Genomic DNA, 15,611 nt, shown 5'->3' with positions numbered 1-15,611 from the left:
ACATTTGCGAAAAATTAACGAAATGTATTACATTGATGCACAATTTCGAATTTGGGTACTAAATTGAAACAAACTTAAAAGTGAGTACGATTGAAATTTTGGAACCAAACCGGATATGTTACGAGTAATTAAGCCATTAAAAAATTATAAAAATAGATAGAATTTAAATTTTACCACAAAACCCTTAACAGTAAAAATATAATGATTTTATAATTTGATGTGATAAAAGAATTAAAATTAAATAATATGAATTCAATAAAATTTATAAAAAATTTACAATTACAATTTTGTATTAATGGAAAAAAATAATTTAAAATTAAAATCAGCCAAAAAAATGAATCACACATACAACACTAATTACGTAACCAACGTGTTATACACTCACAGCACCAGCATTGGTTACATAACCAATGCATACACATTCACACAGCACCGCACCAGTTATGTAATCGATGCACATATACACTCACCACCTTATTTAAGACACTCTTCCACACACACTATGAACACTCGTTCGCACACAATAACACCACACCCCTCACAACCTTCAACCACACAACACAATATTACATTGCTATTATCCTGTGTCTAACCTTTAGAAGTTTTTCACAAACAAGCATACAAACACGCAAAATACAAATCACATGTGCTAGGGTTAAAGTGGTAAAACGAAATAATCACCAACAAATCTTTAAGTCCCAAGAAGGATGAAATAATTGTTAACTCCTACAATCCACTTCCCCTTTTCGCCGCAAATCACCTAAAGAGAATACGTGCATTTTATACAATCTGTCTTCGTAAACATGTGAGAACGGTGGCATCCGTCCAAACGAACACAGCATACAAGAAAAACATGCCTAAACTACTTATCCTTTTCGATCTCACTTCTTCTGAGAATTTGTACAGATGAAGCATTTTTTACAATGGGAATATCATTTTATGATCATTCCGTCAAAGGAGGTTTCTCACGTTAGAAAAAGTATGAAAACCAGGCAAATGACTGAGTGAAAGAAAAAACGCCAACATAGAACCTAAGAAATTCCAGTTTCAAAAATAAATTGCAAAGGAATAACCGCTTGCCTTCGTTAGCAAGCATAGCCATAAATGCTTAACTTTTCCTTCCAGCAGAAATCGATCCCATGTCAATGTTGTCCACTTTATGGATGAATATACTAGGTGGTTTTTCTCTGTCAGTAGCAAAGAAGAAACAATCAGATTAATAGAATAAAGGCTTGACTCAAAATAATATTTCATGTTTAGCTTCTACAAGCAAAGCCTGGATTTGTTTATTGCCTAGCTATTTACGAAGTAATTAAGTAGTTTAGTATGCAACATGATATTACAGCGTTCAAGGCCTTTCTTGGTTTAAGTGCAGAGAGATGAAGTATTATCGTATTTACAAGGAAAATGAAATGTACAAAAACAAAGTTAATTTTTGAAAATCAATGTACAAACTACTAGGTCATAGCAAGACTAGCTATATCCCATTAGTGAGTAAAACAGTGGGAAGTAAAACTTGATCCAGAAACAAAATAAATAAATGATAACCCATTCTCATATTTTAGGATATCCTGCAGATATAGAAATTTCAACAATCCAAAGCATAAAATTAATCAATGATTCAGGTGATGGAAATACCAAATCTCACGATAATACATCTAAGGCATTTTCTTTAAACTGCTAAAAGACTTTCTTTCAATAAAATAATAAATTTTGCAGCTAAAAGCCTTTTAAGTCCCTTATTACACGTTGGCTAATACTATGACGCGATCAAAGGATGTTTAGACACACTTATGTGTAAAATAATATGAAACTCGTTGTCTGACTCCTTGATCATTATGAAGCACGAAATACTAAATTTCAATGTCAATGGTAACATTGGAACTGAATATCAGGTTTCACATTCAATATAGAAGAAATGTGAAAAGAAGATAAAAATTACTCACATTTCATTTGCTTCTTGGTAAGTAAAGCTTGATGCTACAGCCAGAAGCTCTCCAACGTGATTGTATGACAAGGATGCAACACTATTTGAGCACCTCGGCAGCTGATATTGATAAATATGGGTAGTAATTAGTACAGCAAGGAAACCATTGAACATATTACAATTTACCAACACCAAAAGGATTACAAACAATTTTGAAAATTAATGGGCAAGCACCTCCATTAGTCTTCTCTTACTTCCAGCATCCCACATGGTAACATAACCTTCATTGTCACCAGTAACAAAAATACCACATACACTGAACAGAACATAATCAAATTTCGAGTTTTGTAACTTATAATGCAACATATATCAGAAGGTACATACAGTGGACTGAATGCAATGTCATTCACTGATACCAAGTAATGCCGTCCATCCTTTGATTTTGGATGACACCGGAATATATATCTGCGAGGATTTGGTAAAGCAAATCGTGAGAAAATGTGGCTGTCATTAAGAACAATCTGCAAACTCGTGTTTTCCAACATAAAACACTAGTCTCCAAATCAAACGATAAGTAGATGCACAGTTTAGATATATGTTATGAAGGTATCTAATTTTAAAGAAATTTGCAATTGGTCAAATGTAGCTGTAAAAGAAAAAGAATATGGAAACAAGTTGCAAATGTTAGTTTTATCAGTGTTGCACTAACACTTAGACAGTGAACACCACACCTTCCCCCGTGACCTCAAAATGCGAATCAAACACCCAAGATTTTTACTTAATGTGTTCAATGGTCATGAATATGCGATTCCACACAAAAACAGTGATATGACAAGTTTTAAAAATTATAGGACAACAAAACGAAAATATCCTGTTGGTATAAATTTAGCATAAACACAAATCTCTAATGAAAAGAGAGAATCAAAGTTATAAAAGCGAACATATAAAATGCTATAATTTATCTAATTATTATGACATCGATCACAACAACTTTTTCTCACTAGGTTGTGTAGACTACATGGATTAAATGACATCATAATACTTTGAAATAAATCATGTCATATATATAAACAAATTATTGGCATCTAAATCCATGCATTTTTGCCGTACAGTTTTTCTTGGTCTTCCTCCTTCTCTTGTAATTGGATTAGCCTTCTAATCTACTCTTCTTATTGGGACATCTACAGATCTTGTCCACGCATGGCCAAACTATCTAACGTGAGATTCTATATTTTTCTATAACAAGTGTTATGTTACCCAGAACTTTTTCTCAAATGCGTTCAGTTCTGATTCTATCTTGTTTAGTATGTCCCTTACGCAACATCCTCATCTTTGCTACATTGGGTTTATTCTCTTGTTGGCTTTTTACTGCCCCAATATTGTAGGGTTTATAGCAGTGCACTAAAATTGTCCTTTAAGCATCAGTGCTATTCCTCTCCTCTCCCATTTTATTCATTTCAGTTGAACCCTATGATTTGCCTCTCTTTATTTCTCTTTGTCCTCTTTGATGGGCACTAGATATTTAAATTGTTTGAATTGAGCTAAAGCATGCTCCCCAAGTTATAACTAACTCTACACTTGGGTCGTTGTACCTCTTGTTAAACTTACATTTGATATATATGTCTTACTCCTAAGAAAAGTCATGATCTTTCAAAACTTGTGACCAAATCTCAAATTTCTCATTTATCTCCTACAACCAAAAGTCCAGATCTATATTGCGTATAAAAAACACGCATAGCAGCACCAGCTCTTAGATTTGCTTGGTACGGACGTCCAAGACAATAAATAAAGAGAAAGGGGTCCAGAATTAACCCTTGGTGCATTCTTGTGGGTATTAGAAAAACTGCAGTGATGCCATATTATATTCTCACCTAAGTCGTTCGTTACCTCCTCGTAAACGTCTTTGACTACTCAACACTCGAATATGTGCAATACAATTTCCTTTCTTTCCTAAGATCCTTCATAAAACATCACTTGATACCTAATTATATACTTTTCCATGTGAATGAAGACAAAATAAAAATCTTTCCGATTTCTCCAATATCTCTGCATTAAGTATCACAATAAGTATGTTGTTTTCAAGGTTGACCTCTCAAGCAACCCATGTTAATATTCAATAATCTTTCTTGTCTTAATAAATTGTCAATTACATTGGCTACAATTGGATAGGTATATAAATTTAAAATAATGGTGAAAAAAAATGTAAAATATGACTACGAGTATTTTAGTGTCTCTAATAACCTTTTTCCCATAATTAGACAAGTATAGAAGTTAACAAAATAAAAAACGTAAAATATAGCTAGAAGCGTGTGAAGTGCCTATACAAGTACTATTTTGAAGTGTCTGTGTTTCATGACATGGAAACCATCAACTCCAATCCAAAATCATATCAAACCAATAATTGGCAAATAAAAAATGTGGCTGTTAGCAAAATTATGCACATTTAAATAACTCTAGTTTCTAATTCATTATTGAATTTTTCCTGAACACGAATGTATCACTTACAAGATTACAAAAGAAATGTATTTGTGAGTAATAATTTATAAACTTCAAACAAATAAAGTGAACTGTCTCTTTATTATTAGTCTTTCAGCAAGCGAGTGAGTCCTAGTAGACTGTCGCAACGACAGAGAAAGGTAAAAGACGACAATTAAATATAATGTATCATCAATTTAAAAAAATGCATATATGAAATGTAAAATGCTCTTCTAAAACTGACCCAATGTCATCTGAACTGAATGGATAGGAAATCTGCAGCGATACTCGTCCATCTACAGACCCAACTGCAAACCCTGCAAGAGCATCAGATTTAATTTAAACTCTGCCTAAACTCTGATTTCTGATTTATTGCCTATGAACAAGTGGTTCGCAATTTTAAATCTCAGATATTAAAGGCATCTAAAAAAACCAATAACTAAAAATATGATTAAACTTGAAAAATGCTCTTCGTGGATCAAAAAGAAGAGCTGCAATTTTCCTAATTTGACTAGATAAAATAAGACTACATAGTTCATACCTTCTGCATTTGGAATTGAACTGACACATCTTGAGTGTGTTCCATTGAACGCTTCCTTTGACAAAACTGGTTTGTCAAAGTTACGTAAATCATAAACATGCACTGATGCTCCAATGGATACAACAAGATTAAACCCATATACAGACATGGAGTTCACCTCTGCCTCTAGACTTCTCAGCCACGAAGAAGCCTTTTCCATATGCATGTCCCATAACAATAACTTCTTGTCAAATCCAGATGTGACCAACTGACCTGCAATAACCAAGACCAAGAATAATATGAACTTTTTAAAAGACATTACAGCATGGCCATAATACAACTTTTAGTTTCCTAAACTTGGCATCTCAACATCTTTATCTTTATGAACTCTAAAGAAAAACAATGAAACATAGAATGAAAGATCATGTAGATTAAAGATACGTATTTTGTAATTAAAACTAAAAAATTCAGCACTAGCAAAATTAAATTACACGTAAGGCATGGCTGGCAAGTGAAACATTTTGGGAGAAAAAAAATCTAATACTTCTAAATCAACTTTACTTTTTATTTCATGTTGTATTCTCCCCCATCAAGAATTTATTGATCACTTCATTGATTTATCAAGGCTTGAGAAATGGTCTAAGGCTTATGTTAGATAGTAGTAGTTATCTCTGACACAATCCTTTTTGTATTCTGTTCATGTAACTGTAAAAAAACAACGGTCACCTCTCAGGTTGGGTAAGAATGGAACGGCAGGAAGGAAGTGTGAGGATTCCATATTAAAAGCTAATATGGTCTTTCAATACCACACAAATAATTAAAAACAGAACAAATTATTCATGCTATTAAAAGAAATGAGTAGAGGTATAGTATCTGTAGCTTAGCTTACAAGTTTCATTGGAATATCCAATACATGTTGCCATATCATCGTGACAACCCACTGTATCAACAAGTCCTGAATGCAAGTCATACCTATAAAGTTTAGCTCTAGAGGAGTCAAAAACCAACACCCTTGAAACATTATAGATATTCATCATCATATCCGAAACTAATGAAATCCAAAAGATCTTGTTTTCCAATTTTATTTCCAGTAAATATGCTTTTATTAATAATTAATCATCTATGATTACAAAATGTCATCGTACATGTATTTTTTATTTTCAAAATCCATTAAGCAATAATAAAAAAACACTTGGATAACTTAATTTCATAATAAACCATTAATTTGATCCCCAAACTATCACCCTCTCCTGTGTAGTCTTTAAACTAAGTAAATTATATAAATAGCCATTATAATATTAGACACAGTCCCTCAAGTACTGAAAATAATCTTCAAATAATGCCTTAAAAAAAATATTAACATAGGGATTAAATTTCCGGATGCTCATCACTTTAGGACATACTCACGAAATTTTATCAATTTAATGAATATTTAAGACGCAGTAATTTCATATGCATAATAAAAGGTGTAGCTAGCAATGAATAATTTGATGCTAAGAAATAAAATAAAAATGAACCAACTCAGTTTCTTCTCTAGCGGCAAAATTTTGACTTCCAACACTTTAGTCTATCCATCTGACAGTGATTAAAATATAAGAAAACAAAGAGGAATAAGTTTAAAGTTTATTTTTATGAAGGAAAATTAAGAAGACCTTCGGATTAATCCATCTGAAGAGACGGCGAAAGCAACGACGTCGTCTTGGAAGCAGCAATCGAGAAGAGGAGCCTGCGAAGGAGCTTGAAGTCGGAGGAGCGATGCGTCGACGTCGTAGAGGCGAAGAGTCTGCTTCGGAATGAGATTTAGCGAATGGCGAAAGCGAGTACGAAAAGGGAAAGGTTAAGATGAAGAAGAAACTTACAGAATCCCAAGAAGATATGAGAAGGTTGTTGGAGTGGGGCGCGAATCGTGTTCGAGAAATTGCGTCCTCTATTCCCTTCTCCAACCTCAATTCGAACCAATCGCCATTCATTCTTTTCGTTGGCTTCAAAACTGAAGCTCCTTGCTTAGATTTGAATTTTCCCGCTCACAAAAGCTTTGGCAGGTATTATTATATTATGTACAGTAGTGGAAACTCATGACATATGGGGCATGTACACTAAAAAAACATTAATTTTTATCATAAATATAGAATAAATATTTTTTATGATTTTATTGTATGTAATTTTTATTTTACGTAGTTATTTTATTATAGGTAATTAATTAAATTTTAAAAAGTAAATATTATAAAATTAGTTATTTAATAATAGTAAAAATAGAAAAATATATGTGTACCAAAAATAGTTTTGAAGCGGCCATAAATCAGTCTTCCTTGTTAATAGGTAACTATAGACAATTTACATTTATTAGAGTATACACATGCATTCTCGCACATGTATATATTTTTTAAATATGCATAATACTATATTAATAGGTGATGATAATATAATATTATTAAGTTAATATATAAGATAAAATTATATTTATTAAAAATAAAGTAAAATATATAAAAAAATAAGAGAATAATTTTTGATAAATAGAAGAAAAAAAATTGTAAAAATAACTATTAATTTTCAAAAATTTAATAAATAATTATATTTTAAAGAGTAAAATTTGTATTTTGAAATGTAGACAATCTTCTTTATGTATTGATATAGATAAGAATAAAATTAAAACAGCTATAAGACCTTACAAAATCCAATCATTTCTATTAATATTAACGAAGTCATCGAGGATATTATTTGTTTTTTATTTTTTATTTTTATAGAAAATTCAGTTAAGATTAATAATATTTATTTTTGAAATATGTAACAAATTTTAAAACACTTGCTAAATGTAAAATTAAAAAACTAAAATATGTATAAAAAAAGTTTTTAAAATAATTCTTAAAGAAAAAGAGATTTTTAGAATAAAGATTAAGAGTAAACTATTTATAAAATAATAATTAAAGATAAAAGTGAAAAAAAAAATGTAAACACAAAATAAAAAATCTTCTTTATATATAATTATAGAACAGATGAAAGATACATATGCACATTCACTTCTTCTAATTTTAAAAGGAAATATAAATAATTTTTAAAATTTTATTACAAATATTTTTTATTTATTTTGTAGATAATTTTTTCTATTAAAAATACTTATTTTTGTTTAAAAATATTAATTCAAAAAAAAAAGAGTAAAGAAATGAAAGAGTAAAATCCAACGATTGTTTAAAAAGTAAAAATGATAAAATAATAGTTTTAATTTTAAAAAATAATTATATATATATATATATGCTATATTTGTGTGTCTCAAAGTAGTGAGTGTGATAACAAATATTTGTGTTATTTGAGTTGACTTTATTGATTTTGCGATAACAAATCTTTAATTTTATTGAACTTATTGAAGATGAAAATATTTAATTTTTATATCAAATTTATTTCAAATAATAATTATTTTTAAGAATTTATTCATCATAAAATGAATTTTTTAAAATAATTATAATTCATTTAAATATCATTTTATATTATTTTTAACATCAAAGACAATTTGATAATTTTACTTTCTCATTTTTTTTTAATTAGTCACAATCAAATATCTCGTAAATTTTCACAAATTTTAACTTTAATTATCACACTCATACCGGACTATTATGTTAAAACACCCAAAGGATTGATAAGAGTCTTTATCGAAGCTGGTTTGGTGAAGTTTTGGTTTCCTGTGACGAGAATACCAAAAATAGGAGACTGGCCTCTTGTGAGTGATATGGTTGCTAAAAATCAAAGACTACTTGTGTTCACTTCAAGAAAATCTAAAGAACAAAGTGAAGGCATTGCATACCAGTGGAATTACATGGTTGAAAATGAGTGCAAGATATCACCAACCATTAAATCTTTCTTGTTCTTCACGCTGGCATTTTGATTCCTTTGTTAGTTTTCTATTTTGGTGTGTGACAAGAGCAAGTCCTTAACGTTGATAAACTATTTTCGCACTTTTCCACTTAAGCCAATCACATGTGAAGATAACTCTGGAGGTCTCATTGACATGCTCAAAACCTGTCATGGTGTTGTGGCAACAGGTGGACTAATTATGTTGCTGTTGACTATCACAAGGTAGAACTTTGGCACATTTTCTCCTTTACTACTAATTTTGTTGCTGAAGCATGAACTTTTTTACTCACTCAATGGGAAGTTGTTGTGTGGTTGTGATGATGTCCATGCCTGTGTGGTAAAGATATTTTCAGTCTTTCTTTCTTGAACACCAAGTTAGTGCATAACTGCACGACAATTGATTTTGATTCTTTTTCATTTTCAGCCTGGATCTACTTCACAAGCTTGCTCGGCCCAAAAAGCATAACAAGTAGCAAAAAGCTTCTTATAATGTTTGAGTTTCTTTAAATTGCTTGCCTTCATTACCACGTTTCCTGGTTCTATATAATCATACAAGTACCTTTGTATGCCAGTACTACCGGATTATAAGTTTGTATAAATGTGTAAATGACATTTATACAAAACCTTCTGCGTTTTAAGATGATGGTACTTCTTTTAGCAAATGGGAAAATGTTTTAAGATTCGCACTGCGCCATGTGTTACTCGATATTCTAACCTCCACCTATAATGATAGAAGTTCTATTGTCTGTTGCCATAATCCTACTAACTTCCCAGCATTTGAGGAATTCGAATATGGAGTTGAGAGTCTCACGTTGATGAATAGGATGAATAAAATGTAAAAAAAAACCCACGAACCTATTTACTTATAGCTTTAGCTTTTTGATGACTCAGAACTCATCATATTCAAATTTTTCTGTTTACAACTCTCCTCAATTCCAATCGTAACTATTGGTGCAACTTTTCTAATATTAGTTTTGTTGTGGATTTTTTAACCCAAGTAACTGCAATGAAATATCAAGAATTTTCATGGATGAATTAGAAATTTCACTTCGAATGTAAAAATTCTATAGATCCCCATTGGTTTGGTCAGGTGTTTCAGATTACTATGCTCTTATTTTGGAAAACATATTGGACAACTGATAATGGGACATATATAAACTATTGGAAACACAACTAGTTTTCTCATGACAACATAGCTCAAATTTCCATTATCCTTATGAACACAAAACAATTTCTCAAAGTTAGGGTTGTGGATGCTAGGGATGGAGATCACCTTTGTATTCCTACCTTTCTGCAACAAGTACCGAGAGTGGAGAATCTATAACATCTGATTTTAACTGGGGCTTATTTTTATCCTTGTTCTTGGAGTAAGTATTTGGTTGCATAATCCCTCCAACTAAATCTCTGGTTCTTTAGAAACTTACTTAATAGACTCCCTTCTGATATAGCCATGCAATGCAAAGGAATTTCCTTTGTTTTATGTTCAACACCTGTAGTGTAAGCAAGAAGACAACTTTTTTCATACTGTTTTTTTTTATGTTCTACTGCTATAAGTTTTTGGACTTGGCTTCAAGGGATTTTTCTGATTTTAATTCATGTCTAACCATGATATTTTGAGTTTGCTGTGTAGTGCAGGTATTGTCAAGGAGATTCATTTAGTCATTATAACCTACATTTTTTTAATGATTTGGAGAATGAAAAATGTTGCTCATTTCTAACTTAGGATACCTTTCCACACAACTATTCATACAATGCAAGACTACATTATACTGACAGGAAATAGGTCTAAGAAAAAACGTGAACAATGACCTTATTGATAAATGCTTAAACAACAAAGTATGAATCATGAAAGTGTTAATTTGACAGAAACAAGCCTTTTCTTATCATTAGATGATGACAAACACGTGTTTATGTGCGCCAAATGATAAGCAGGGGAAATAACACTATGCATTCTAATCAGCATAAGGTCAAAGATAGCATCTAGAAGTTTAAGGCTGAATGCTCATAACCGTTTTCAATCCCTAATACACTGTTTATTTACTCTTTCTAATCGAGCGTAAATTATCAGATCTTTTGTAAAAGCTTGCATCTTCACCTATAAAAAAGATACAACCAGATAACTTCTACAACATCTTGGATTACTGTTCATGCCTCATATCGGTAGTTCACACAATGAATTGCTAAGTTATGGCTTGGAAGTTTGAAGAAAACAATCAAACACTGCACAATTGACAGGATAACAATCTTTTTTCATTCATTGATGGGCATAATACCGGAAATGTTCATCTGACACAGCACAAATAAAAAGTGCAAATGAAAACAGATTTTGCCGTTCCTTGAACCAAAGAACAAGTGTATCATGTAAGTTATGAACTTGCTAAAATGTAACAGGGAGAGAAATCACATTATATCAAAGGACAACAACACAATAATCAAACCCGTTTCAACAACAGGTTGCCACTCAAACTCACTCATGTCATTATCACGCAGAATTGCAGATTGAGCGAACACAAAATTTCAACTTAAAAAAATCAAAGTTGGGTCCTTAAAAAGATAAGCATGTGGAAGACCTACTTCTTAGAAGGCTTCCCTTTCTTTTGAGAACCTTTCCCCTTTGTACTATCCATTGAAGAATCCATGTTATTGTCCTTCACATTAATGGCACCCTGGCTGAACTCTGGAGACAGTATCTTAGCAATCTCAGGAAAACCAACAGTGTTTCTTCCACGCAATAAAGTTTGCAAATTCTGCTCCCACATCTTGTCCTTCTTAATACCAGGACTCTGCACATCGAACATATCATATCAATAATACCCTAAATTTAACCTTACGAACTAGGAACCACAGTTATGTAATGAAGTGCAGAATAGTGTTGGGGATGGATGAATGAGGCAAGGGGAGAGAACCCTGAAATTGTAGAGCTTGATGAACTTGGAGAGAATGAGGGCAATTTCGGAACGAGAATGGCGAGGGATGCCGAGGAAGGTGCAGAGTTCACTAGAAGATTTACGGATTTTGGTGTTGCCGGTGCCTGTGATTTCTGCCACCGCTTTCGCCACCGTGGACATGCTCCTCCGACCCAACGAACCCATGTAATGGCTGTTACCACTGTGCGTTCTTCTACAAATCAACACCGAAATGAATACTGTCAAAAACAAAGGGTGCAGGCAGACACAGAGTTTTGTTAACAGATATTTTTAATTGAATATTAAAAGTTTTCTTTTTTACATAAGATTATCATATAAATTTCAAAAAATATTTGTCATGATGTAACTTAAAAAAAAGTTTCAAAATTCGTGCTTACGCAATGGTCGGTGTTCGTTTATGTGTTCATCACCAAAGATTGAGATTGAGAAAAAAAAATTTAAATAATTTTAGGTTTATAATTAAATTTTGAATATAATCTATGAAAAATGATTTATAGGTTTTTAAAGATTAATATGCATGTAAAATTATAAATAGTAGATTTTGTAAAAGTATAAAGAATAGTGCATGTGTACAAATATAGAGTAGGTTTCCTAGAAATATAAAGGACATGGAAAAATATGTAGAATAAACTCGATAAAAATACAAATAAGTGTATGAACATGTTGGTCTAGTGTGTATTATTAGACTCGTTTTAATCAATGTATTGACAAACTCGTATAATATGTGTTGTTAGACTTGTCTAATTAGTATATGAACACATTCGTGTAATGTGTATTGCTAAACTCATTTAATCAGTATATAAATGTACTCATTTATTGTATATTGCAAGACCTGTCTAATAAGAGAATAGATAGAGTCGTCTAATGTGTATTGATAAACTCATATAATATGTATATGAATATATTCGTCTAATATATACTGCTATAATCATGTAATCCATGTATAAACAAAGTTATATAATGTTGGTTGCAAGACTTGTCTAATCAGTGCATGGACATACTCGCCTAACCTGTATTTTTATACTCATCTAATCAATGTATGGAATGACCCATTTAATGATTTTTGCTATATTTGTCTAATCAGTGCATGGATAAACTCATCTATTGTGTATTGTTAGATCCGTATAATGTTTTTCACTAAACTCGTCTAATTAATGTATGAAGAAACTCTTTTAATTTGAATCTCAATTACTCTGCATCACTTATCAGTAGTAGTATAGTAGCGTAGGTAAGTTTTTGCACAACACAGTAAGTGCATATGGTTCACTATGACCATTTTGCTACAAAATTGCATTAACTTTTCTTAATTTGTATTATATTGATGGATTATTTTTACTAAGTCTCTTTGCATTTTCTTGTATTTAAATTAAATTGAGTGCTTCATTTCATTCATTGAGAAGTGTGGAAGGAAACTGCCAAGCTACAGGATTGAAATCAGAACTTTGGAATCAAAAGGATAATTTTTCTTAACACATTAAGGACGACTCTTCTTTATAAAAACAAGTTTTTATGCATATCTCTCTCAAAGGAATAGAACACCAATATTTAGAGCAGAACTTTATTAACAATGATTCTTCCACATAAAACAAGTTTTCCTTTGTTAACATTTTGCGATCACATTTGTTCTTTCTAATAAAAATTTCTTAAACATATAGTAGATATAATTTAGGCTGTTATATGTAAATTCATTCCTTTAGTGTGCCTGCTTTTTGTCTGACACCTGCTTGATATATTCCTTATCAATATCGTCGTCTTATTTATTATATTCCTTAACAATATGAATACCCACTTCTGAATATTCAGTGTTTACATTCATGGTTATTTTCATATTATTGACATTAGTTGTTCTCTAACCAACTGAATTATTTTTTCTTGATTGTTAGTGACTTGCAAATTTGGAGGCACTTCAGTTGCAGTTATATGTTCAGAGGTGTCTTCATAAACAGCGAGAGGTATACTTGCTATTATCTTATAATTGCTAATCTTATAACTTACTGGCTACTATGTCTTTACTTTCTCCAAACCTTGCTGCTTTGTACTTAGAACTTAATAGTTATAGTCTTTCACACTGTCATCTGGTTTCAAATTTTCTTTCGATATACTTTACTGGTTCCTGACCAAGGCAGAGCAACAACCAGTAGTTATAATGGTCAGAAATATCTTCCAAAATAAGTTCAGTACTTCATTTCGATATACTTTAATTTTCTACACCATTTTCAAATTTGTAAAACTCCCTAGATTAGTTAACTACTTACTTTTTTTGATACATCATGCAAAACGAAAATTTTACAAGAAAACTTTAAAAGAGAAACCTTCAAAGTAACACCAACATCATATCCAAATAACGTGCTGTATATGACACTGATCCACTATGAAAGGTTTCACATGAAGTCTTACTTAACCCCTTCCCTTTTCCCCCTTATTTATATCCACTCTCAACCAATCCCTTCTCGTAACTGCTTCTCACTAACCTGATTTTCTATAAAATAAACTCACCACTAGAAACCACAATAGCAACCACAATGGCAACAATGTCTCCCATGTGGTTCATTCTTCTTGAGATAACTTGTTTCTTTGTGGCTCATGCTTATGTGGAGAACATGTCTCTAAGGACTCTTTCTGGTTTCACTCATGAAGAAGCAATCCTTGGACTTAAGGGATTCAAGGCTTCCATAACAAGACGTCACTCCATTACTTCAACACCACCTTCATACTCACCCTCTCCTACTCCTTCTCCTCTTCCACCACGGGTAATTCAATCATCAATAGATACCCTTTTGTTTCCTTTTTAGTTAGTATTGAAATTTGAAACCCTTTGATGAAAGGCACTCATGAACTTGGTCATGCATTTTCTGTGGGAAAATATCAAATGTTTGATGGAATTCTTTTTTGGTTGATGAAGGATCTCAAGAAACCACATGTGTACCCTCTGACATCTGATGGTGCAGATCCAACAGGAAATTCAGACAGCACTGAAGCTCTTCTTGCAGCCATAGCAGATGTAGCCAAAGGTCAACTGAAGGGTTCTTAATGAAAGACATCAAAGATCTTGGAGGTGCTCAGGTTCATCTTGAGGGTGGAAAGTACTTCATTAGCAAACCACTGCAATTTCCACAGCCAGGGGTTGGAAACTTCATGGTAAGAAAAGCATAATTTACATGAAAATTTGAACAGTAAATGGTCTACCTCTAAGTTGAAATGGTTTTTATCTTTTGTCATTTGATTTACAAAGTAAAAGTTATTGTATTAAAAGTTGTATTAGTGTTGATCTTGATCTTTAATTCCTTAATAATATTAAATGGTATACTGGCATATTAATCTAGAACATGAAAAAAATACTTACTTTTGGAAGCTTGGCTTTGGTCAAACTTGAAATAGAAAACTGGTTTTAGGAATGACTATCCATTTAATATTTAAAAGGAAGGAAGAAAGTCCTTTTCCAACTCCTTTTTTGTCAATGTTTTATTTTTGTTCTTTTCTCAGTACAAAACTTTTCATATTTCACCAATTCATAGATAAAGTGCTGCAGCAAATGTTGTGAAGGGTATGAACTCAAAGGCCACAGTTGCAAAGATGTCTACGCAAGGGAATGGAACCTCATAGACAGTTAATTTTAGCAAACTTTTGCTTTTTCCTAACCTTACCAAGCATGCTCTCGGAAATGTGTCTCACAATGGCGTTGTGATTTGAAGCAGATGAGACTGTGACTGCAAATGTTTTTGGGCAACATTAAAGGCAACTTTGTAACCATAATTCAATTTTTTTAGATTGTGTTTCAAATTGTTGAATACATTGAACTGTAAATAAAGGAAAGAATATTTAGATAAAAAGAAATTACTGTACATAATGTAAATATCATTTTTACAATATGATTTTGCAATGTTGAGTTACAAATATTAGAAATTTTACGCCAACT

At 31.8% G+C, this 15,611-nt stretch overlaps 3 protein-coding genes across 4 annotated transcripts; 1 reads left to right on the top strand and 2 right to left on the bottom strand.

Annotated features, from left to right (window-relative positions):
- Positions 1-661: 661 nt before the first annotated feature.
- On the bottom strand, positions 662-6,936 carry LOC114173871 (mitotic checkpoint protein BUB3.3). Its single transcript, XM_028058526.1, has 9 exons — positions 6,782-6,936; positions 6,575-6,705; positions 5,812-5,894; positions 4,944-5,195; positions 4,647-4,719; positions 2,312-2,392; positions 2,162-2,243; positions 1,947-2,047; positions 662-1,187 (listed from the first exon to the last, which is right to left on the bottom strand). Exons 1-9 carry the CDS (start codon positions 6,890-6,892, stop codon positions 1,109-1,111), a joined length of 993 nt encoding a protein of 330 aa, XP_027914327.1. The 5' UTR covers positions 6,893-6,936; the 3' UTR covers positions 662-1,108.
- A 4,060-nt stretch (positions 6,937-10,996) lies between these two features.
- Positions 10,997-11,979, bottom strand: LOC114173027. The gene is made up of 2 exons (XM_028057220.1): positions 11,675-11,979; positions 10,997-11,551 (listed from the first exon to the last, which is right to left on the bottom strand). The coding sequence occupies exons 1-2, from the start codon at positions 11,858-11,860 to the stop codon at positions 11,339-11,341; spliced, it is 399 nt and encodes a 132-aa protein (XP_027913021.1). The 5' UTR covers positions 11,861-11,979; the 3' UTR covers positions 10,997-11,338.
- A 2,174-nt stretch (positions 11,980-14,153) lies between these two features.
- LOC114174730 (polygalacturonase QRT3-like) lies at positions 14,154-15,526 on the top strand. 2 transcript variants are annotated; one of them, XR_003602702.1, is made up of 3 exons: positions 14,154-14,445; positions 14,598-14,833; positions 15,211-15,526. XR_003602702.1 is itself a non-coding variant. In XM_028059575.1 (2 exons), the coding sequence occupies exons 1-2, from the start codon at positions 14,218-14,220 to the stop codon at positions 14,724-14,726; spliced, it is 357 nt and encodes a 118-aa protein (XP_027915376.1). In that variant the 5' UTR covers positions 14,154-14,217; the 3' UTR covers positions 14,727-15,526. The 2 variants fall into 2 exon arrangements, 1 of the variants encoding a protein (XP_027915376.1); XM_028059575.1 differs by having other exon boundaries at positions 14,598-15,526.
- Positions 15,527-15,611: the final 85 nt, after the last annotated feature.

This window comes from Vigna unguiculata, chromosome 2 (assembly GCF_004118075.2).
Source record: "Vigna unguiculata cultivar IT97K-499-35 chromosome 2, ASM411807v1, whole genome shotgun sequence".
NCBI lineage: Eukaryota > Viridiplantae > Streptophyta > Magnoliopsida > Fabales > Fabaceae > Vigna > Vigna unguiculata.
Note: the sequence above shows the minus strand (reverse complement) of the source record. Positions and strands in the feature narration are given on the sequence as shown.